The sequence below is a fragment of the Mustelus asterias genome, chromosome 16 (assembly GCF_964213995.1).
Source record: "Mustelus asterias chromosome 16, sMusAst1.hap1.1, whole genome shotgun sequence".
In the NCBI taxonomy this organism is placed as follows: domain Eukaryota; kingdom Metazoa; phylum Chordata; class Chondrichthyes; order Carcharhiniformes; family Triakidae; genus Mustelus; species Mustelus asterias.
Genome location: NC_135816.1, coordinates 32,835,206 through 32,859,040, shown reverse-complemented (window position 1 = coordinate 32,859,040; position 23,835 = coordinate 32,835,206). Strand labels below are relative to the sequence as shown.

General features: G+C 42.7%; 1 protein-coding gene across 5 annotated transcripts in view; it reads right to left on the bottom strand.

The window, feature by feature from the left end:
• The window catches only part of LOC144505084 (UPF0461 protein C5orf24 homolog), a 35,704-nt gene extending 12,186 nt beyond the window's left edge, over positions 1 to 23,518 (bottom strand). The window contains exons 1-2 of one of the 5 annotated variants that reach the window (XR_013499762.1): positions 22,780 to 23,233; positions 7,049 to 7,088 (exon numbers count right to left, since the gene is read on the bottom strand). Coding sequence is in view for 3 of the 5 variants with exons in the window: in XM_078230874.1 (XP_078087000.1) it covers positions 7,049 to 7,061 (13 nt within the window). In the remaining 2 variants the exon portion in view is untranslated. Of the gene's footprint in view, positions 1 to 7,048; positions 7,109 to 22,779 lie in introns of those variants that run through there. The other 4 variants (XM_078230874.1, XM_078230871.1, XM_078230872.1 and 1 more) reach the window with 4 other exon arrangements.
• Positions 23,519 to 23,835: the final 317 nt, after the last annotated feature.

Sequence of the window (23,835 nt, the reverse complement as noted above, 5' to 3'; positions counted from 1 at the left end):
CGGGTCCCTGGCGCTGAGGCAGCAGCACTAACCACTGTGCCATCAATTACTCTAATGGAGAAAATGGAGGTCACCATTGGAGCAGCCGTGTCTGAAACAGTAGCCAGTGGTAGGGCTGGAACCATTGAAGATGACAATGCTCAGACCTAATCCTCCTTCTCACATCCCATTTTCCCCTCATCTCACAATCTCTTCCAATTTAGAAGCTGCAGATGTCTTGTTTCTTTCTCCTTTCAAATACCTAACAACTGCAACCGGGCCAGTGGTGGGAGATGATGAGGTGGAAGAGCAAGAAGGTGATGATGAAGAACACCATCACTCAATCTCACACGTGCAACCCACTTGCTCAGATAATGGCAGGATGCATACTTTAGAGGGTAGCGGAGAGGCAGGATCGACACATGGTGAGATAATGGGCACAAGTGGCTTGCAACCAGGGCAGGGGGCAAAGGTGCCAGCTCATTGGAGTGTAAGGTTGCACAGGTGTTGTGCTGCAGAAGACTCAGATGAGGACTTTGGTAGGATGGCTTAAAGAATCCCGCTGACATGCATGGGGCATTGGCAGGCTCGACATAAAGCCTGTGGTCAATGTCAAGGAACAGGGAGCACCCGGAGGAAACGCATGCAGACACAGAGAATGCACAGACAGTGACCAACTTGGCATGGGTTTCGTGCAGAGTTTGGGGTCCAATGTGGAGGTGGAGCCCTACTCCATGAGAATATTTGAGGACCAATCCAAGATCCACAAGAAGTATCTGATGGCCAATGACTCAGCTTGCATGTAGGAGTCACCCAACATCTGGGTGCTGATTGGAAATGCAAATAGAGCTCAGTGCCACATTAACTCAGACCGCACTCAGGTAAACTCAGTTTGCTACAACACACAAGCTGCGACTGAGCAGTTGATCACGGACAGCCCATCCAGAAAGGTACTGTCAGAGTGCAGATTGCAACATTAGTCAGCATTTTGTGCTGATTTGATTAGTAGTACCAATTCAGTGCTGCAGATAGTCCCCCCTTAATTTTGCACAACTGAACACCTGTTCAGCAACAAGAATCACATCTAATGTTAGACATTGTGTTCGGAGTTTTGCAAGTTGAATAAAGTTTAAAGTGTATTTATTAGTATCACAAGTAGGCTTACATTAATACTGCAATTAAGTTACTGTGAAAATCCCTTAGTTGCCACACCGGCACCTGTTTGGGCACACTGAGGGAGAATTTAGCATGACCAATGCACCTAACCAGCACATCTTTCAGGCTGTGTGAGGAAACCGGTGCACTCGGAAGAAACCTACGCAGACACGGGGAGAACATGCAGACTCGCACACAGTCACCCAAGCTGGGAATTGAACCCAGGTCCCCAGCACTGTGAGGCAGCAGTGCTAACCACTGTGCCCCCACCCTCCCTCCCAAAACCTTACTAATAAGGTTAGTACTCCACCTATTGCAAGCAACCAGAGGCATGTGCTGTTTGGTACAATCCACAAACCGTTGGGATGTGCAGCCTACATACCTGGCGTTGCACTGACAAAAGATTGGCCGTTGAAATAGAATGCATCAAAACTAATCTGCTTGATAATGGCAACCCTGATCAGATCATTGCTCACTGTATATTGCACACATACAAATGAGCCTCAGGTCCCCACTTCAGACACTCAAATTTACCCTGAGGGTAAAGTATCTCAAACATTTGAATAACAGATGAAGCTAGCAATTTAGTTCTGCTCTATGCAGTAGCAACATGTTTTCCATTAACAGCATGTCAAGCCACTGCTTACCACACAAATGGATAATGTGGTATATGAATTTAAGTACCAGTGTAGTGCCAGGTACATGGGCCACAACATCCCAACAACTGGCAGATTGTATCGAACACGAGTCTCTTCGACTGCTCGCAATAGGCAAAGTACTGACCGTACTCAACCAGCCCATGCTTGCAAAGCTCAGAACACAATGTCTAACATTAGAGGTGATTCTGTAACTGGACAGTACTTTGAGCAATCTTGAGTGTACTAAGAATTATACTCATTACTAATTTGAGATCAGCCAGCTTGCAATGTAACTCACTTACACTCATTAGAAGGGGCATATGTTCTGACACAGGAACCTGTCCTTACAGGCAAAAGGAGCATGTCCAGGCATTGCATCTTTTCAGAATTAAACAGAGCAGGGGGACAATAGCTCCCCGCTGCATTCACCATGGCAATATCTCTACCAGTCAGAACCAACTTGCCAACTAACAGCACCCTTTTTTCACATGGTATTAATTGCTGCTTCCTTTGAAATTCTTGTGTAGGTCTTGATGAATACAAGATGAAAAGCTTCAATGCCATGTCTCTTTTTTCTCACCAACAAGCGACAATTAGATACATATTCGGCCACTCTCATACCAAGGTGACTGAAGTAGCTTCTAAGCCATTCTGCTGTACCAAACTGTTACAAAGAATACAGCCCACCACCTTCTATGAAATACCAGGGATGGGCAGGCATTTATTGTCCCTTCTCTAGTTACCCTCAAACCTAGAATTAGTTGTAAAAGTTCCACATTCCCACTTATTTGGCTCACTGCTCCACGTTTTACTGTCTGTTCGAGACCATGGTGGTGTTTTTGCTCCTGTGTTGGTCTTTTGTTGACAATGTCAGTTCTTGCGCAAATGCTGTATATCCCAGTTGGCCTGAAAGTTGTGTCATTCTCTCTCTCTAGCAGAATCCTTTGCTTCTTTAGCTAAAAATTCTTTCTCATTCTTCCTTCCACCAATAACCATGCCATTTCAATGCCCGTCTCTCATGACCTGGTTGGCATTTTTTGGGTCTTACTGCTTCCATTCACTTTTTAAATTTTAAGCATTGCGATTTGGCTTCATTACCAGTATAACTTACATCGCAGATAACTGCCACCAGTTATTAGGAATTTGGATTCTGTCGCAGGCATTTACAGAGCTTCAGTGAACTTGAAAACAGCACCAAATCTTAATGCTTTTGTAGTTACAGTCACTATAGATCTGTAAGAATTGCAATACTTTATCGACTGTGTGTCCTTAAATATTCCACCTTTTCCAAAATTTTGAAGTGCAATCCTAGAGGTACCAGGTTTGTGACGCAATCTTTGGCAAATCTACTTGCTTATCTGCATAAATGCCCATAAATTGAATCAAAAAAGATTTATAATGGTAGTGTTCTGTTGAAAATAACCAATGCTCCCTCTAAATTTCCCTTTGCTTTGCATGGCCCGTTTGTTCCCAGCGGGATGACTTCTGGACTACTGTGCAGCTACCAAATATGCACAGCAGAGAAGGAACATTACTCCCCACAGATAAAGACTTTTCAGCAACACAGTCTCCCTTTAATAAGCATTCGAGCAAGGGATCCCATTATCAATAATGTTTCCTTAAATAAAAATAATAAATAGTTTTCTTTTATCCCCTCTTCAGTTTTTGCACCTCCTCTCCTGAAACCGGTGACTCATGCAACATTTTTCCTTTCTTCCCTGGTTTGTGCAGAGAACATCTTCACTTGCACATTCGTTAAGGCAATAAGGAGCTGCCTGAAAATGTTTACACCAAAGGTGTAATAGATAGGAACTAACATTAAGCTAGACACAAGTCATTAACACAGCTTATACACTGGACTCATTTCATTTACGGAGACAGAAATTCAGCTTTTTGAAGTAGAGAAGCTCCCACAAGGCAGGACTTTCAAAAAGAAGGATGACAAGTGAGTAAAAGACATAATGAAAATGTGTGGGATCCCAAGTTCACTAAATAGCGACAAAACAAAGTGTGAAAAACTCTATAAATCATTAGTCCCCTGCAGTTCAAGGATTTTGTCTAGTTTGGGCATTCTAGTTTAGGGAGCATATTAAGCCCATATCAAGATTTCCCAAGGTGCTACCAAGGATCAGAAGTTTTACTGATGAGAACAGAGTGAAAACCAGGGCTCTTATAAGGAATTAGAGAGTGGTCTATTGAGGTTGTAAATTCTGAAGGATTTTGATAAGGTATATGGGATAAACTATTTCCACTGTTTTGTGAGTTGGTAACTAATAATAACAAATTTAATGTCATAGAATCCCTACAGTACAGAAGGAGGCCATTTGGCCCAGAGTCTGTACTGACCACAATCCCACCCAGGCCCTATTCCCATAACTCCACACATTCACCCTGCTAATCCCCCTGACACTAGGGGCAATTTAGCATGACCAATCAACCTAATCTGCACATCTTTGGACTGTGGGGGGAAACCAGAGCACCCGGAGAAAACCCATGCAGACACGGGGAGAACGTGCAAACTCCACACAGACAGCGACCCAAGTCTGGAATTGAACCTGGGACCCTGGCACTGTGAGGTAGCAGTGCTAACCATTATGCCACCCATCACTAAGAGGAATTATTTTTGTTGAAACAAATTGTTGTGAAGACATGAAATGCCCTTCCAGAGACAGCAGTGAAGCAGAAACCACAAAAACAATTTTGAAAATGATTATACATTAAAATATATAAAAATCGGGATAGAGTAGGATAATGATACTAAGTCAATAGCTACCAGCCTTATCTCAGTGGTAACACACTCACCTCTAACTCAGAAGGTTGAGTGTTCCAGCCCCTTTCCAGAGATTTGTACAAACAATCCAAGTTGGAACTTTTATTGATGATCTGAGGGAACATTGCATTCTTGGAAATAGCAACCATGATTTTCCAGTCCTGCCAGTTAAGGGCATCATCGCAAGAAGGGCAGGAAAATTTTCAGATGGGACTTCATTATTTGAATCACATATTCAATTCCAGGTAGCCAGATCTTGAAAGACTAACCTGAAATTAGGGCTGGGATTGGGTGACATGGTGGCACAGTGGTTAGCGCTGCTGTCTCAGTGCCAGGGACCCGGGTTCAATTCCAAACTCGGGTGACTGTGTGGAGTTTGCACATTCTCCGCGTATCTGCGTGGGTTTCCTCCACGTGCTCCGGTTTCCTCCCACATTCAAAGATATGCGGGTTAGATTAATTGGACATGCTAAATTGCCCCTTAGTGTCAGGGTTATGGGGATAGGGCCAGGGTGGGATTGTTGTTGGTACAGGCTCGATGGCCTCCTGCTGTGGAAGTTAAAATGCTCAGATTTTTAAAAAATCATGCCTTCTCTGTAACAGCTTGTGAGAAGAATGTTATCTGTTGCAGATCTTCAAGGGAGTCTGTCTGCTTCAGACATTCTGCTTTCTGACCTTCACCAGAGGGTGAATAAGACCAGACTTTTTCCATAAGAAATACCAAAGGCAAGATATGGGGATATGCTATGCAAATGAAGGATTAGCAGAAGTCAATTTTTCATCAAATGAGAAAGGGCAAAAAGCCAGGATTGAGTTGGCAAATATGTATGTCAATGAAAGATGTGAAAAATCTCTGGTTCCTGATTTGCTGTAATTGACTGTAACTGCTGAGTTGTTTCTCTGTAACAGCAGAACCACTCCAGACATTTCGATGAAGGGAGGGGCATTCTCCTTGTGCACAAGTAATTAAAGATCTTGCCTTGGATGCATGGTGCCCAGTGCGGTTTGTATTAAGAGTTGACTAAGTGTGCCTAAGGTTGCTGGTACCCAACGATCTCTGACACTGCGCTGTAGGGATTCTATGATTTTCCACATCCGCCGCAGGGGATATGGTGGGCCAGCCAAAAGACTTTTGGTGGATTAGACCATCCTGGTGATGGGCGGGGTTGTAAAATCCCACCCCTACTCTTTACATTCTAACTCACGACCACAGTTTTAGACTACTCCTATATGTTATATAGGAGCCTAATACCCACAACCTGAATACCGTGCAATTAGATACTCATTTACTCTACAAATAGCAGCACCTGGAAGTTGCCCTGGTGTTGTGGCTAATATTTATCCTTCTGTTAGCAGCACTGAATCAGATCATTTGGTCATTTACCTCATGGTTGATTATGGAATCTTGCTGCTTGCAAGCTGACTACTATGAGTTTTTAACATTAGAACAGTGACTACATTTCAAATGGTATTTCATTTGCTCTGAAGCATTTTGTGACATCCCAAGGTTGTGAGGGACACCATTAAAAAAGTATTTTTCCTATGTTTTTTTAAAAACAGGTTAATGGCCAATTAGTTTCCTTCAGTCTCGTACGATTTAATGAAATTAAGCCATCTAGAAGATCTTATTGTTGTTCTCTGGATATTAATGAATAGTGACCCTCTAAACGTGCATTCAGCTTTCAGTAGGAATGCACTTAACTGGCATTAGTCAGGTACCGAAATGGGCAGCACAGTGCTTAGAACTGCTGTATCAAAGCGCCAGGGACCCGGTTCGATTCCCAGCTTGGGCCACTGTCTGTGTGGAGTCTGCACGTTTCCCCCATGTCTGCATGGATTTCCACCCACAGTCCGAAAGACATGTTGATTAGGTGCATTGGCCGTGCTAAATTCTCCCTCAGTGTGCCCAAACAGACACCGGAGTGTGGCGACTAGGGGATTTTCACAGTAACTTCATTGCAGTGTTAATGTAAACTTACTTGTGACACTAATAAATAAACTTAAGTTCACATTCTGTGAGGGGGGATTCCCTGCAATAATGCACACTAATGGGACAACAGCAATATTACCCGTATGGATGTCTTTCAGCTGGAACTACCAAAGGTTCTCTTTGGTGAATATCATGCAGTTGCAGGAAAGAGGGGAAAACATAGAAACATTTGTTTTTAAAATAAATAATCCAAATTTAACTAACTTTAACTTTTAAAAAAGCTGACAAAACGTGACTGGCAATTATTTGGCTGGAAACACAGCGAGCACGAGCAGTGGGCGGACATGTGCTAAATATTCCACATGTACACAAACACATTTGGATGGAACAGAAAGTTTAAGTATTCATTGCTTCATTACCATTGGAAGGACACTAGAGGGTCTCTTCACCATTCATTTCAAATAACTGGACAGCTGTAGGAGGAGGTGGATTCAACACTTTCAACATTATTCCACACACAGAACAGAATTTAAACCAGCGCCAGTGGAAATATTAAATAATTAAATTTATACACACCTCTGTAATTCATACCGAACCTCACAGAAATTGAAACCACCTGGAAAAAGAAGAGAACAAGTAATAAATTGGACATTATCTCATCGAACATAGGAACAGGAGGAGGTCATTCAGCCCATCAAGCCTACTCCACCATTCAACTAGATCGTAGCCAATTTCCTGCTTCAGCGCCTTTTATTTTACACCATCCACACATCTCTTGATGTCTTTATTATCCAGAGGTCTGTTGATATTTGTCTTGAACATGCTCAATGATTGAGCTTACACAGCCCTTTGGGTAGAGAATTCCAAAGATTCACCACCCTATGAGTAAAGAAATTCCTCATCGCATTCCTAAATGGTGTACCCTTTATTCTGAGACTCTGCACCCTGGTTCTAAGTCCTCCCAGCCAGGAGAAACTTCTTTCCTGCATCTACCTTGTTGAGCCTGCTAAGAATTTTCTAAGTTTCAATGACATCACCTCTCATTCTGAAGAGAAATCAGGCCCAGTCTCCCCAATCGCTCCTCATAGGCCAAGCCCACCATTCCAAAGAACTTAAACTTTCCACCTTTCAGGCCCATTCAAAAGGCTTTTCATACATAGTACTTACAGAGGATAAAAACGTGCATAAGTTCAAAGTTCTTCTGTAAACTAAAGAGGACAGTCTTGTGCTACAACTTCCAAAAAAATAGGCCTTCTGAAAAATCAACCTAATAACTAAGATATTTGAGTTATTAAGCCAAAAAGAAATTAAATGCTAAAGTATTCAAGCAGCCGGTGATAGCTCAAATACCTCATGGATAAAAGTATAAATATTTAGTGATGTGAATAGCAACATGCTCCCTCATATCAGATCAGTACACTATAACTGCATGTTTAACACTTTCCTAACCGACCCACCATTATATCTGGAGAAACAAAAACACACACAGGCTGGCAGCAACCTAGATTGGAAGCGTCATACTTGATTCAAAACGTTAACCCTTTCTCTCTCCAAAAATGCTGCCCAATCTGCTGAATATTTCCAAAAACTTGTTTTTATTTCGGATTTCCAGCATCTGCCATATTCAGCTTTTGTTATGGCATTAACCAAACCTCTGTTTACATCAACTTCAGTCTGACGTTTGCATTTAAAAAAAATTCCACCACTTCCCCCAGTTATTTCCTCCTGTCTGGCAGGCTCTTTTGCCAGGATTCTCCCCTAGCCCAGTGGGGAGCTGTGTAATTGTTCCCCAGCACCTTCGTGGTCCCTCTTGATGTTACTGCTAGAAAATCCCTGACAGTTGGGATGGTTTCCTGTTTAATTTCTCCCTTAAATCATTTGATAAACCCAACCTTTTACTTGTGACACAAGCAATATCAGGATTTCTTTCGGGAAATCAAAGTTCATTGCTCAGTTGTGTAGTTTGTAACTGTTGCAAGATTGTCGCAGGAAGAGGCCTCGAGCCTAGTGTGGTTGAACAACAACTGTTTATTAATAATACATAACCATATACAGGGTACAGTCCTGACTAGGTACCATCTTCTACCAGACTTGTTACTACACTCTCCTACTTCCACGTGAGGGTCGGTTAGCTTGGTTGGCCAGATGGCTGGTTTGTGATGCAGAGTGATGCCAACAGCACGGGTTCAATTTCTATACTGGCTGAGGTTATTTATGAAGGCCCTGCCTTCTTAATCTTGCCCCTTGCCAGAGGTGTAGTGATCCTCAGGTTAAATTCCCACCAGTCAGCTCTCTGTCTCAAAAAAAAGGGAGATCAGCCTATGGTCCTCCAAGACCTTGGTGACCTTCACTTTCAGTACCCCCACATGGCCCTCTACATCATGATGTGAGTAGTACTATTTTCCCTGTCTCACATTACATTGAATCCAGAAGCGCAGAAGGATGTGGAGGCTTTGGAGAGGGTACAGGAGAGGTTTACCAGGATGTTGCCTGGTCTGGAGGATATTAGCCATGAGGAGAGTTTGGATAAACTCGGCTTGTTCTCACTGGGACGACGGAGGTTGAGAGGTGACCTGATAGAGGTCTACAAGATTATGAGTGGCACGGACAGAGTGGATAGTTAGATGCTCTTTCCTAGGGTAGAAAAGTCAAATATTAAGGGACATAGGTTTAAGGTGCGTGGGGAAAAATTTAGAGGAGATGTGCGAGACAAGTTTTTTCTTTATACACAGAGTGCGGTGAATGTCTGGAACGCACTGCCCAGGGAGGTGTTGGGAGCAGATACAATAGCAGCATTTAACGGGCAACTAGTCGAATACATGAATAGGATGGGAATGGAAGGATATGGACTCCGTAAGTGCATACGGTTTTAGTTTAGGCAGGCATGATGATCGGCACAGGCTTTGAGGGCCGAAGGGCCTGTTCCTGTGTTGTACTTTTTTTTTGGTGGCCATTCAGCCCATCGAGTCTGTACCAACTCTCCAAAAGAGCATCTCACCCAGGCCCACCCAGCTCTATTCTCTCACATTCACCATGGCTAATCCACTTAACCTACATATCTTTGGACACTAAGGGGCAATTTAGCATGGCCAATCCACATTAACCCTTACAGTCTGAACATCCTCATATACAGCCCCCAAAAAAGCAATTGGTGCGAGATCAGTTGTTAATTTTAAAAACTGAGATTGATAGATTTTTTTCAACCAAAAGATATCAAGGGCTTTGGGGAAAAGCTGGGTATATGGAGCTAGGTCAGTCACTGAATGCTGAAACAGGCTTAAGAGGCTAACTTGCCAACCCTTCTTCCTATATGCTCCTACTTTAGAGTTATGAAGCATTTTAGGACATTCTGAAGAACTGAAAGTTGCTGTGCTATGCGGTACTTGTAGGACACTGTTTACTAAATGACACTTAATAGCATCCAACCAAAGTGGCTTAGCATTGTGAATCACAATAGTCCACTGGCTATATTGTTTCTCCACATGGATTGTAATATCCTCATCCTCAATGATGTGTGAGCCCAGTAAAAGACAAAGCTGAAGCATTTGCAATCATCATCAGCCAGAAGTGCCGGGTGGATCACCAGCCTCCTGAGGTCCCCAGCATCACAGAGTCTTCACCCCAATTAAACTCAACAGCTTAAGCATTGGATATGGCAAAAGCTATGGACTCTGGCAATGTTTCAGCAATAGTACTGAAGACTTATACACCAGAATCAACTGTGCCCCTAGCCAAGCTGTTCCAGTACAGCAATCATTTGTGATTCCTCAGATACCGAAGCAGTCTGAGCCTGTATGTAGCAAGTCCTGGACAATATCCAGGCTTGGGTTGATAAGTGGCAATTAACATTCGCACCACACAACTGCTGGACAATGACCATCTTAAAAAAGAAGAATCTAACCTTGTTCCCATGACATTCAATGGCATTATCGTTGTTGAATTCCTCTTCTAAAAACGTGCTGGGGGGCTATCATTGGTCAGAAACTGAACTGGACCAGCTGTAAAAATACTGTGGTTACAATAGCAGGTCAGAGGCTGGAAATCTTGTGTTTTGTAGTTGGTGGACAGGCTTTGGGAAGTCAGAAGAGGAGCTAAGTGCCACAAGTCAGGATAGTGATGGAACACTCCCCACTTGCCTGGAATAGTGCAGCTCCAATACCATTCAGGACAAAGCAGCCCATCCTTAATTACTCACTCCCTCAAATACTGACGCCAAGTGACATAGAAACCCTACAGTGCAGAAGGAGGCCATTCGGCCCATCGAGTCTGCACCGACCACAATCCCACCCAGGCCCTACCCCCACACATTTACCCGCTAATCCCTCTAACTACGCATCTCAGGGACAATTTTTAACCTGGCCAATCAACCTATCCCGCACATCTTTGGACTGTGGGAGGAAACCGGAGCACCCGGAGGAAACCCACGCAGACACGAGGAGAATGTGCAAACTCCACACAGACAGTGACCCGAGCCGGGAATCGAACCCGGGACCCTGGAGCTGTGAAGCAGCAGTGCTAACCACTGTGCTACCGTGCCGCCCTTCATGATCAGTGTGTAACATCTACAAGATGCACAGCAGCAACTCCAAATTCCTTCAATAGCACCTTCCAAACCACAACCTTTTACCACCTAGAAGGACAAGGGCAACAGACACATGGGCACACCAATACCTGCAAGTTCCACTCCAAACAACACATCAACCTGACTTGGAAATATTTCACTGTGTCAAAATCCAGGAACTCCCTTCCTAACTGCACTGTGGGTGTACATAAGTAGTTCAAGGCAGGCAGCTCTCAACCAACATCTCAAGGATAGTTAGGAATAGGAAATCGACGCTGCCCTAGGCAGCAAAACTCGCATTCTCATTCTGTGAATTTTTTTTTAATGGAAATAACGGGCTCAATGTCTTTCCAGCCCCACAACAGGAGGCCTGAGCCACAGACCGTGTGAGTGAGGCCTTTCTAAATTGAAGTGCTCACATCTCCCAAGTAGAAGACACGCTATTTCAGCCACATCATGTAGACGGATAGCTGCATTAACATAGCTTTTGCTGCAACACCAGCTGTTGCATTCCTACTTTTGGCACCTACATGATGCTGCTAAAATTCTGCTGTCGTTCCCTCAACAGCAGCTAAACTGTGAAGGTGGCCGGCAGCCTATTCACAGGCCACGTCGAACTGACTTCCCAACAATGGAACCCAGTCACCATCCCTAACATAATGGGGCTCTCAAAGTGGCTTCTTAATTGGCTGCCTTCCAGAAAATGGCAACATGACCACTTCCTGTTTCCCAAGCCAGATTGATGTTGCAGTCAGGAGACTGTGACGCTCCTGGGAACATTCATCTCATTCTCGGTGTATACTTTTGGGTCATCCCTCTGCCTCCACTTTTCAAGAAAAAGAGGGAACCTCAACCTATTCAATCTCTACATTAACTATATCCCCACACTTTTTGTATCACTCTTGAAAATCTTTTCTCCACCTTCTTCCGTGCCTCCAAATCCTTTTTATAATAAAATGGAATCAGGATTGTATGAGGTACTCCAGGTTGTGGTCTAACCAAGGTTCTATACAAGTTCAGTATATCTTCCCTACTTTTCAATTCTATTCCCCTGGAAAAAATCCCAAGTATTTGGTTTGTTTATTTTGAGGCCTTGCTGACTTACGTCACTACTTTTAGTGAGTTGTATATGTGTGCTCCCTTTACTGCTCTATCCCATTAAGGTTCTTATTTTTTCAGTGACATTGAATTTCCTACCCTTTTTCCAAAATGTAAAATCTCTCATTTATCCACATTGAAATCCATTTGCCAATTTAATGCCCACTCCGAAAGTTTGTTAATATCTTACTTCAATTTACTGCAGTCCTCCTGGGGATTAAAGAGTCAATCCTGAAATTTTAAAATTGTGTTTTTGATTCTAAAGTCTAAATCATTCATATTCCACTTTTCAATGTTTCCGACCAAAGTCCATTCACTCAACCTGTCCATAAGCCTTTGCAGCTTTTGTGCATTCGCCTCATTGCTTCTCAGCTAACTTGGTATCATCAGTAAACTTGGCTACATTACACTCAGTTCTCTCATTTATGTCATTGAAACAGATTGTAAATACTGTAGTTGTGTCTCAAGCACTGGCCCTTGTGGTACCTGCCAACCCAAAAATAACCTACTCTCTGTTTTGTCTCCTAACCTAATCTCAATCCATGTTAACATATTATGCCATTATTCCATGAACCCTAATTTTATGCAATAACTTATGTTGCACCCAATGAATGCCATTTGAAAATCCAAATACACTATTATCTCCTACCCAGTTGGTTCCAACCTCTGAAACTAATAAATGTCAAGCACTACTTCCATTTTGAGTCAAAATTGATTAATTCATAATCTGATTTGACAAAGTACCCTGTCACCATACCTCCAGCAACAGATTCTAACATTTTCCCTACTACTACTACTGTCAAAGCTAACTCACCTTAGCTGCCTCCCTCTTTCTTGAATTGCAGACTTATGCTTGCTACCTTCCAATCCATGGGGACTGTTCTGGAAATTGAAAACAAACTTACTCTAACTACCTCTTTTAAAAACAGGATGCAGGCCATAAGGTTCAGAGGATTTGTCGGCTTTCAGCCTCCATTAATTTTTCCAATCTTATGCATTTGCAAATACTAATTTCTTCAAGTTTCTCATTCCCACTAGATACTGGTCTTCCAGTACTTCAGAGTTTTTTTTTTAAAGTCTTCCACCATGAGGCAAGACTAAAAAAAGGTCTAATTTTAACTCTTTGCAAGTGGATGGGTTTTGAATAAGATTTCACCCAAAGTATTGTTTAGTCTGTGCTATTTCTTTATTCCCGGTTATAATTTCTCCTGTTTCTGGTCTCTAATTGGCCCATGTTCACCCACAAGGTGAGTCTCATAGACAAACCGAGCTCAAAGGGGGAAGGAACACTGGAAGATCGGAGAAAAACTAAAGAAAGATGCGAGTACAGGGCTAGAATGTTAAGAAAATCTGGACAGTGTACTAGAAGAACATTAGGGACAAAAGTGATGGACTCAGCTGAATGAAAATTCTCAATCTTAATGGCAAAGAAATCCACGAGTTTCTAGCACTTGATGTTGGAGCTGAAAGTGGAGGAGACAGAGAAGATGGCTTGATCCCAGCATAGTGAGCAGTTTTGTCAAAAGAGAGTTGGATCAGATAGTTCTTTATGAGGTCCAGCCTGATCTGGCAGTGAATGGTTCACAACCTCCTTGAAGAAAGTGGAGACATCAAGATCACAATAAAGAATCACCAGAAGCAGCTAATTTGTAACACATTGCTGACTGAAATTAGCTTTTGTTTATTGCAGCTTTCCAGCAAGTTTTAAAAGATGACATTATTTCACCATATGCGTCAGCGAGTCATCACTTTTTCTGTAATCCATCAATTCAAATTTAAAATTGAGACTCAAGGATGGTTCATACTTTTCAAAGGATTTGTGAAATACTTAATTCTCTCCTCTCTTTTGGGTCTCCTCGCACTGTTCCTCAATATCCAAGATGGTCAACAATAAATCTTTTATCACTCAAACATGCCAAGAAATCCTTGGACATATCACTAAAAGATACCAAGACTGGTTTGATGCGAGCAATACAAAATATGCGAACTCATCAATTGTAAACAGAGAGAACTTCAAACCTGGCAATCAGGTCTAACTCTACAGTGAAGAAACTTTCTCGCTGAACAGCCAAAGTTCAAAAGGTGAACCTGTGTTTGAAGAACAAATGGTGGAGGGGGAAGGCTGAGGAAGCTGAACTCCTCACTGATATTTATGACACACCTTCCCTTTCCAAGGGACTACAGACCTGCATCACAAGGACTAACACAGTAAGATCCAAAGATGATAAGACCCTCCTCAAAGACCTGCTGGAGACAGCATTCCGTAGAGCTACTCACTCAAGTCCACTGTGGACATGCACTTGCTGGAGAACCACCACAACTTAACCAGAGGCGTGAGCCACACAATGATCTAATGCTTGACAAAGTTATAGCTGCTGACAACAAGAGGGAAAACAATAGATCTTCGGGTGCTTACAGTACCTCTGTGGAAATACTGAAAGCTGGACAAGACATGCATCACAGATATATTCCCTCTTTCTGAAAAGCTGGCTGAAAGAAGCAATTCCAAGTGACCATTCAGACACCATGATGATCACAACCTTCAACAAAGGAGACAAGTCAAAATGTAGCAACTGCAAGGGCATAATATTGCTCTCAACTGTTGGTAAAAATCTAACTATGTTCATTTTTAATCACTTCTTGCCAATTGCAGAGGAGGTTCTTCCAAAGTCGCAGAGTGGTTTCTGACACAGAGGAACAACCAACAAAATATTCACAGGATGTCAACTTCAAGAACGAGACATCCTTTTGTACATAAATTTCTACAGGACTGAAGAAAGCTTCGACTCAGGTGAATTAAACTACCCTTTGAATGGTGCTACAGTGATAGGGACATCCTGCAAAGTTCATAAAATCATACATCTCCTACATGACAAATCATAGCAATACTATGCAATGGCTCCACCACAGACCCTTCTCTGTCAAAACAGACAACAAACCAGTTGTCATGGCACCAACATTATTCTCAATCTTTTTTTACAGAAATGCTGCAACTAACTACTGACCCCCCAGGTTTGGTAATAACATGAATCATACTGATGGTAAATTCCTCAACCTCGGTTAGTTGAAAATCAAAACACCAATCATTTCTGGAATTGCACTATGTCAACAAGCACAAGTTAATGATCATTCAAAAAGAACTACAACAAATAGTTGACATTATGAACCTTGATCACCCAGGAGGACCAAAAAGTTCTACCAACCCAGACCAGCTGCATCAAATCCAATGCATTCAATTGTAGAGACCACCCATGAATGCCAGAGTTCTCTGCAGAATTCCCCTCAGGTCCAGTTATTCTCAGAAGACAGACATTCATTTACCCTCTCGCAACTGTTTCTCGTTCTGGTTATTCTTCTAATACTTCCAAGCTAACCTGTGAGTTACTTTCTTTTGCAATAAGATACCGTGAAGCCAGAGGTCGATTTTCCCACTAACTTCAAACTAAGCAATCTTCCATCTTCTCTGTTTCCTCACAAGATTCAAACTGAGAATAAGCCTCACCCATCTTCCGCATGGTCAACAGAGGTCCAAACTGCAACTAAAATCCTCTCCCAGCAAACACACACATAATTTGAAACCAAAGAGCCTTCCTAAGCTCCACTCATTTCCATACCAACGTAACCTGCTTTGGCGATCCTTGAAACCACCTTTAAGCTAATTACCCCTCATTTAAAATTTCCCCAGCTATGTAAACCCACCTTCTGTTTTACAGCTCTGGCTCTTCCATTTTGACTCGATTAAACAAACACAAGTAACCTTCTGAACTACAATTTTAAGGTGTTCTGGCGATCACCAAGGCCCAGCATTTTAGTTACCTTACTTTTCTAACTATTAACCTCTTTAAAGAACATGGTCCTAACTGTTTAAATGCAAACATGCTCCACTCTTGCTTTAATTACATTTATCACATTTTCTACAGTCAAGATTTAATTCCTAAAATAATGATATACAAAAACATGAACCATCAACTAGCCATTCACAATGAAAAGATAATCTGTTTCTTGTGAGGTTTATTGAGGTGTAAATATGAAGTAGCTCCCTTATCCCCTTGTTCTTCAAAATAATGCCATGGGATCTTTTACACACACCCAAGCAGACAGATGGTTTCTGTCAAACCCCTTGGTTTAACATCTCAATCGAATAACACCACCTCCAACAATGCAATGCTCCCTCAGTGCTGCATCGGAGTGTCAGACTGGAGTTTTGGGGCTCAGATGCTGGTTTGGGACTTGAACCTGGGACACTGAGATTCAGAGGCATGAATGCTCTGAACATGCACAATGTCAATCAGCCAAAATGGATGAGACACACCCCAGCCTCAGGATTGCACAGTCAAATCTCCATTCAAAGCTATGCCACAGAGATGGTCTACACAGGGGCCAAAGGAAACATTTCAAAGACAATCTAGTGCCAAGGCACTGAAAGTAGGTGCCTAGTTGTGATCAAAATAGTATTCCATCGTCAAAAATGTTGAGACCTTCTGATCAACAAGGGCAGCTACTGAGGGAGAATGGCCAGAGAGGCCAGGTACTTGAGACAAAACTCTACCATCACCTCTACCAGCTGACAACCAATGTCCTCACTATGGATGAGCTTACAAGGCTAAAATAGGGCTCATAAGCCATCTGCAAACCCATAGCCAACACTGACATCTCACTTCCATCTGACCATCCACAAGAAAATATCCTCTACATAAAAGGGATTGGTGATAGAGATTGCACCATAAGACGTAAAAATAGTCCAAATGTTAGATAGCTATCCACACAATGTTGCTGAAACCCAGAAGGATAAACCAGCTATCTGAGATAACTAATCTTATCATTTTACCTCCACTAACAAGAGTTCAGGGGGTGGGAGAGAAAAGAAGCAGGACTTAATGACTGTTGGCCATGAGGAGTGTTTGAGGAGAAAGGAAAAGAAAATTGTAGCCACAAGCATATGACCACCTAGCCTGTCACGGCAAATTAGAGTATAAACACACACCCCTCTAAATAGATTTTTGATTAGTTGCTGCACATGGAGGCAAATAAGTGCCCACTTTCAAGCCCATCATAATTTTCAACAGCTCAGCAAGAAACCTTCAATTTGTCTAGTGTCAAATGGTTTTCTTCAAAAGGCCAAATGTGTTTCAAGTCCATTGCTGATTTTCACGATTAGCTTCTGGGGAAGATTGTTAAACAATGGTTACGTCATGTTAATTTGATCTCTAATTAGTTATTCCACAGTTTATCCTTTGAAACTGCTAATGGACGTGGCATGAGATAGCTCCGCTGGATGCTTGCTCATTCTCTCCATTTGAATGCAGTGTTGAGTAATAAACACTTTATCAGACTCACGTTCATGTGCTTTTCCATTATAATATCTTCCTTACTCAGTGTGCACCTAGTTACACTATTGTGTGCTATACTTTGAGAGTTACACACAATTATTAAAGCCTGATTAAAATGTTCACATTCTCTTTACTTGATGTTCTATGATTACAGTAGAGAATTATAAACATTCACCCTCATGTTTTGAGCTCCTGCAGGGATTCCTCTTGAATCTTTGACTAATCCCAAGTTATTTGTACTTTATTACAGTAATCTGCTTACCAGCGGTTACTGGGCAGCCCTCAAGAGTCAACAATTTTGTTTGGAATATTCTCCAGTCTTTGGCTTTGACACAGAATTTAAAACTCAAGTTAATCAAAATATAGTGAAAATGCTCAACGGTAACAAAGCAAGAGCCTATTAGAATGTTGTTACAAATGTGATCTAAGTGATTAATGTGGTTAATAGGAATGAAAGCATTTGATGCTTTCATTTTAAAAAATGGAGAAACTTGGTGCTTGGTTGCTGAAGGAGGACAGCATAGGTCAAGAACAACGATTTCACTGCAACATTATATTCTGCACCCTATCCTTTCCTTCTCCCCTATATACTTTATGGACAGTATGTTTTGCTTGTACAGCACGCAAGAAACAATACTTCTCACTGTATCCCAGCATATGTGACAATAATAATGGGGCAGCATGGCACAGTGGTTAGAACTGCTGCCTCACAGCGCTAAGGACCCAGTTTCGATTCACGGCTTGGGTCACTGTCTGTGCGTTGTCCCCGTGTCTATGTGGGTTTCCTCGGGGTGCTCCGCTTTCCTCCCACAGTCCAAACAACTGCTGGTTAGGTGTATTGGCCATGCTAAATTCTCCCTCAGTGTACCCCAACAGGCGCCGGAGTGTGGCGACGAGAGGTCTTTCACTGTAACTTCACTGCAGTGTTAATAGAATCATAGAAAATTACAGCTCAGAAAACAGGCCTTTTGGCCCTTCTTGTCTGTGCCGAACCATTTTTTGCCTCGTCCCACTGACCTGCACTTGGACCATATCCCTTCACACCCCTCTCATCCATGAACCCGTCCAAGTTTTTCTTAAATGTTAAAAGTGACCCCCGCATTTACCACTTTATCTGGCAGCTCATTCCACACCCCCACCACTCTCTGCGTGAAGAAGCTCCCCCTAATATTCCCTTTAAACTTTTCTCCTTTCACCCTTAACCCATGCCCTCTGGTTTTTTTCTCCCCTAGCCTCAGTGGAAAAAGCCTGCTTGCATTCACTCTATCTATACCCATCAAAATCTTGTACACCTCCATCAAATCTCCCCTCAATCTTCTACACTCCAGGGAATAAAGTCCCAACCTATTCAATCTCTCTCTGTAACTCAGCTTCTCAAGTCCCGGCAACATCCTTGTGAACCTTCTCTGCACTCTTTCAACCTTACTTACATCCTTCCTGTAACTAGGTGACCAAAACTGTACACAATACTCTAAATTCGGCCTCACCAATGCCTTATATAATCTTACCATAACACTCCAACTTTTATACTGATACTCCGAATTATAATGCAAGCCTACTTGTGACACTAATAAACAAACTTTAAAACTAAATAGAACTAAATAGAATCAGATGGATTGTGTGCGGCTGTGCATTAATCTCCCAATACCTGGTGGTGGGCAAGTCGCATATGAAATGAATTGCATAGATTCTGTTCCTATGGGCAGCACAGCGGTTAGCACTGCTGCCTCACAGCACCAGGGATTCCGGCCCTCGGATCACTGTCTGTGTGGAGTTCCCCCCCCCCCCCCGCCCGGACTTGGGTGCTCCAGTTACCTCCCACAACCCAAAGCTGTACGGGTTAGGTTGATTGGCCATGCTCAATTAACCCTTAGTGTTAGGGGGACTAGCTAAGGTAAATGCATGGGGTTTTGCGGATAGGGCCTGGGTGGGATTGTGGCCGGTGCAGACTCAATTGGCCCAATGGCCTCCTTCTGCACTGTAGGGATTCTATGAATAAATCAAATCAAATGTACTTCCTGGCCCACGGCACAATTTTGATTTTAAGTAATTGAAGTTTGAAATGAGTTAAAAATCAGGCCCCATTTGATTTATATTTACAGATCCACTATATTGAATAGCATCCATCCATGCTCGCAAAAAGCTATTAAAGGCCATGACAGATGAGGATTACAGCAACAGGTGGGCTGAGGCAGTGGTAGAGATGGTTCATGTCGAGTCTTTGCAATGTAAAGATATAAAGATCAGAAGCTCAGCCTAGTGTCAAATAAGACACCTCGGTTGTGAGCAGTCTGGTTCACAGATTTAACCTTGTTCAGTTCAAGATTGATCTTTTCCTGGGCAACGATTTGATTCCCAAGATGACACCAAGATGGGAAGTGGGGAAGAAAAATGGTCTTTTCTTCTGAATGCCAGCATCCGAGGGTTTACATCTTGGAAGCCTTCTGGATAACTAGCTTAAAACTGGGACTCTCTCGTAAAAGTAGAGTTTCCAATCTAGGTAGACAACAAGGTTCAGTTGGCCAAAATAAAAACAAGCAAATACAGACAGAAGAAATCTTTCTAAATCATTTCATCGAATCGACTAACCTTTTCAAAGGTCAGTAGCACGATTACAGACAATTTGGCATTCTACTCAAATCGATAATCAGCAATAATCAGACTTTTAACTTGACAAAAACAATGGATAAAATAGCTTTCTAATTCACTACAGAACAATGACATTTTGAAGTTAAGCGGGTCGCTTTTAATACAAATGTGTACATCAATTACATACATTAACCTGATAGAGATTTGGATATTACACCTGATGCCCCCCCGAGTGTTTCTATTTTCAAAGTCTGGGAGCTTCCTGAACAACTCTGGTCTCGCCTATGCAACTGGGCCAGAAATAGCAAAGATGGCTGGAAAAGCTGGTAAAACAGTATGAATCCAAAAGAAGGTTTAGCCTTATTTGTTGCTCTCAGCACCATCTAGTGCTAGAATATTGTAACTTTGTTTGACAGACTGGGAAGAAATCCCATCTGTACTCTTAGACAGAATGCACACCCACTGGATGTACAAAGATGGCCTACCCAACTCCTTCCCTCCTCTGGCTAGGTTGCCACTCTGCTTTGACAGAAGATGGCTGGAGCAACACCGCAACAGCTAATATTTAAGCCGGGCATCCATGTTTATTTACTTATTAGTCACAACTAGGCTGACATTAACACTGCAATGAAGTTACTGTGAAAATCCCCCAGTCGCCACACTCCGGCACCTGTTCGGGTACACCGAGGGAGAATTTAGCATGGCCAATGCACCTAACCAGCACGTCTTTGGACTGCGAGAGGAAACCGGAGCAGCCTGAGGAAACCCACAGCTGGGCTGTTACAGCCAGGCCACAATATAGTACACCAATCCAAAAAGCCTGCACACAATGCCTGCAAGTATACAGTCCACAGATCCCTCTCTCAGTATCATTCTCTGCGGAAATACTTCATTTCCCAGCCAAAACAAGGACTGTTGCAAAGCTCAAACACGCAAGGCATCATGGCTGAGTTGAATCATCTCAAGTTCAAACACAGATAATTTCCAACAGCCACAGCATTGTGATCAGAAGGATACTTGACTGATATTTTCCCCTACTTCTGCCCGGGCACATTGTGGCAAACTGTAGTAACGCTGACACAAGCTAGAAATTAGGTCAGGATCTTTCGGATTTATTTTTCTTACTACATCACTGAGCTGTACATCTACTCACTAGGCCATTATTTGCTAGAAAGTGCATTAGCTACAGGAAATGGGCGACTTGTCTTTTGATACCAAATAGAAATCTATGTCCCCCCCAAAATCCAAGGTCAAATGTGAGAGGCAGGTGATTATGCCTACAACTTCTTCCAATCACACCTGACACATAAAAATGCACAACAAATCTGTTCTTTTAAGCTGTAGCTGCTACGTTTAATTACACTGATGATTGAACTATAGTTCCAGGAAGACAAAATTCAATACAGCAGAATCTGCGGTCCTTACAATTGACATTAACGGGGCACCTTGCTCACAGGGTTGGAGAATGTGTGCTTAATGCTCGCTAGCCTAGTACCACCATTCTGTAGTTGAGAGCGAGCAGTATTAGCATAAAGTTAGTTGGTGCTGCATCATCTCTGAACCATATTACATCTGACCAATGAGTACTCAGCACTCTTATAAAAAAAGTGTGGATAATTTTGACCCTGCAATGGGGTCATTTCACCCTTGAGCATGTGTTTCCACAGGAAACAAAAACCTTTGCAATGATAGCTGTTCTATTATAAAACACATGTTTAGTGTCATCACAAAATGGCCCTCATTACTCTACATTTTTTGTCGACTACTTCTCACCTGCTCACATATCTCACAAACCCTTTCGCAACGACATGGGGAAGAGTGTCTAAAGTGTGCTCTTTTCATATTGATAAACACTGATTTCAGAGATCATAGAATCCCTACAGCGCATTAGGAGGCCTCTCTGCCCATCAAGCCTACACCGACAACTATCCCACCTAGGCCCCAGCCCCATAACCCCACGTATTAACCCTGCTGATCCCCCTGACACTAAGGGGCAATTTAGCATGGTCAATCAACCTAACCCACACATCTTTGTATGCCAGGCAACAATGAATAGAATATACTCAGGTGTCAAACATTTAAGAAAAATATAGCCTCTACAATGATAGATATACTGGGGTTTTTTTTTGCTGTAGCTCAGACTTAATGGTTGGGCCATCTATCCACCAGAAGGTCCAACATTATCATCATTTGTTTTGCAAACTTTCAGCACAGGCTAGTTATCTAATGGGAAAAACTGCAGACACTGACAGCTCCCACCAGCAAACAAAAAAAATTGGGTTCAGACAAGCTGCACACTGAAAATATTTCAATGTTAGGCTTTGGCTTTCCTTCGTTTTGCTAATATCATGTCGATTATCATTTCCTGCGTACAGTGACCACATGAGCAGGACACAAGACACATGGGAAAAAAAGAATGTAGTGGCCACATCCAGCTGCAGAAACCACCTGAGGGAATTACCTGTGCGAATCCCGTACCCTGCCCGTTATGTTAAGAAAATAAACAAGACTATTTCTCAGCCTGAACACGGCAACTTGCAAGACATTGGCGGGGGGGGGGGGGGGGGTAGGGGGAAGAATATGTGATTTTTCTCCCCTCCCATAATCCAGGCGTTGGGGGGGTCTATTTCCAAAGCGTTCCATGAAATATCAAGTGTGAAATCTACATAAGAGTCGCCAGCGTTGCGGTGGAAAAAAAACGTAACATTGTATTTCAACAATGATCTTACCTGACACAATAGACCCCGCAGCAGCTGATCCGGCTGCTACATCCAGGACCCTGGTGGTGATCGCTGGCCGCAGGAGCCGCTTTTCTCACTGGCAAAGCTCTGAGAAAGGGAGGGGAGGGAGGGGGGGGGGGGGGGTTAAAAAGCTAAAAGCTAAGTAAGAACATGGCACGGCTTATCCTGCCATTCCTGCTCGAAAGGACACAGATTTCCACTCTAAATTTCCCTCCCCACCGATCCACTAGCAGATCTCTTGGTCATTCACAGACACACATATATGCATACATACACCCCCTTTTACAAAACTACTCTTTAGAAAAGGAAGCGATGGTGCAGGGACGCAGCCTGGATGTTTGCTGTTTCTTCCTCCTTTCTCTCTCTCTTTGCCGAGCACAGGCGCTGCGATCCCTTTTTCAACCTTTATTAAAGCAAGGAAAGTCACAACGCGGAAATACGTGCAGAGCAAGCGCACTTCCGCCCCGGGAATAAAGAACCAGCTACAGCAAATAAACAATTAAATTTTAATGTCCAATATTCACTGGCTGGCTGCGACCTCTCACTGACACACACAAAAAGGCCAGCCTCTGATGCAAATAGTCCCCCCCCCCTTTCTATTTCATTATCTCAACAACGCTTTCTCATGTGTTTAAACATTTTTTTCCCTTGAAAAGTGCTTTTAATATACATACAGTGAAATACAGAACCATCGACACATACTGAGTTTCTTGTATTTTTCCACAACACGTTCAACGCGAGGGAGGTGGGTTTTAAATATTAGCATTTCCTGTTAGACTTGTTTTGCTCTGCTATTTCTGATTTACCACCCAGCTCAACTGGGGGTCTTGGGGGAGGGAGGGAGTCCAGGGCGGAGGCAAAGAAGGTTACTGTGCCTTTTGCTGCACCTCCCACTTTACACCTCTCGGTTCAGCTGCATTTCAGGGAGGAAGGAGCCATGCGTCATAAATAACTATTTGCTTACAATCATTAATTGTTGATGTGACAGTGAACACTCAAGGTTTAAAATTCTTGACCTTGTTTATAATTCCCTACCGGTGCCCC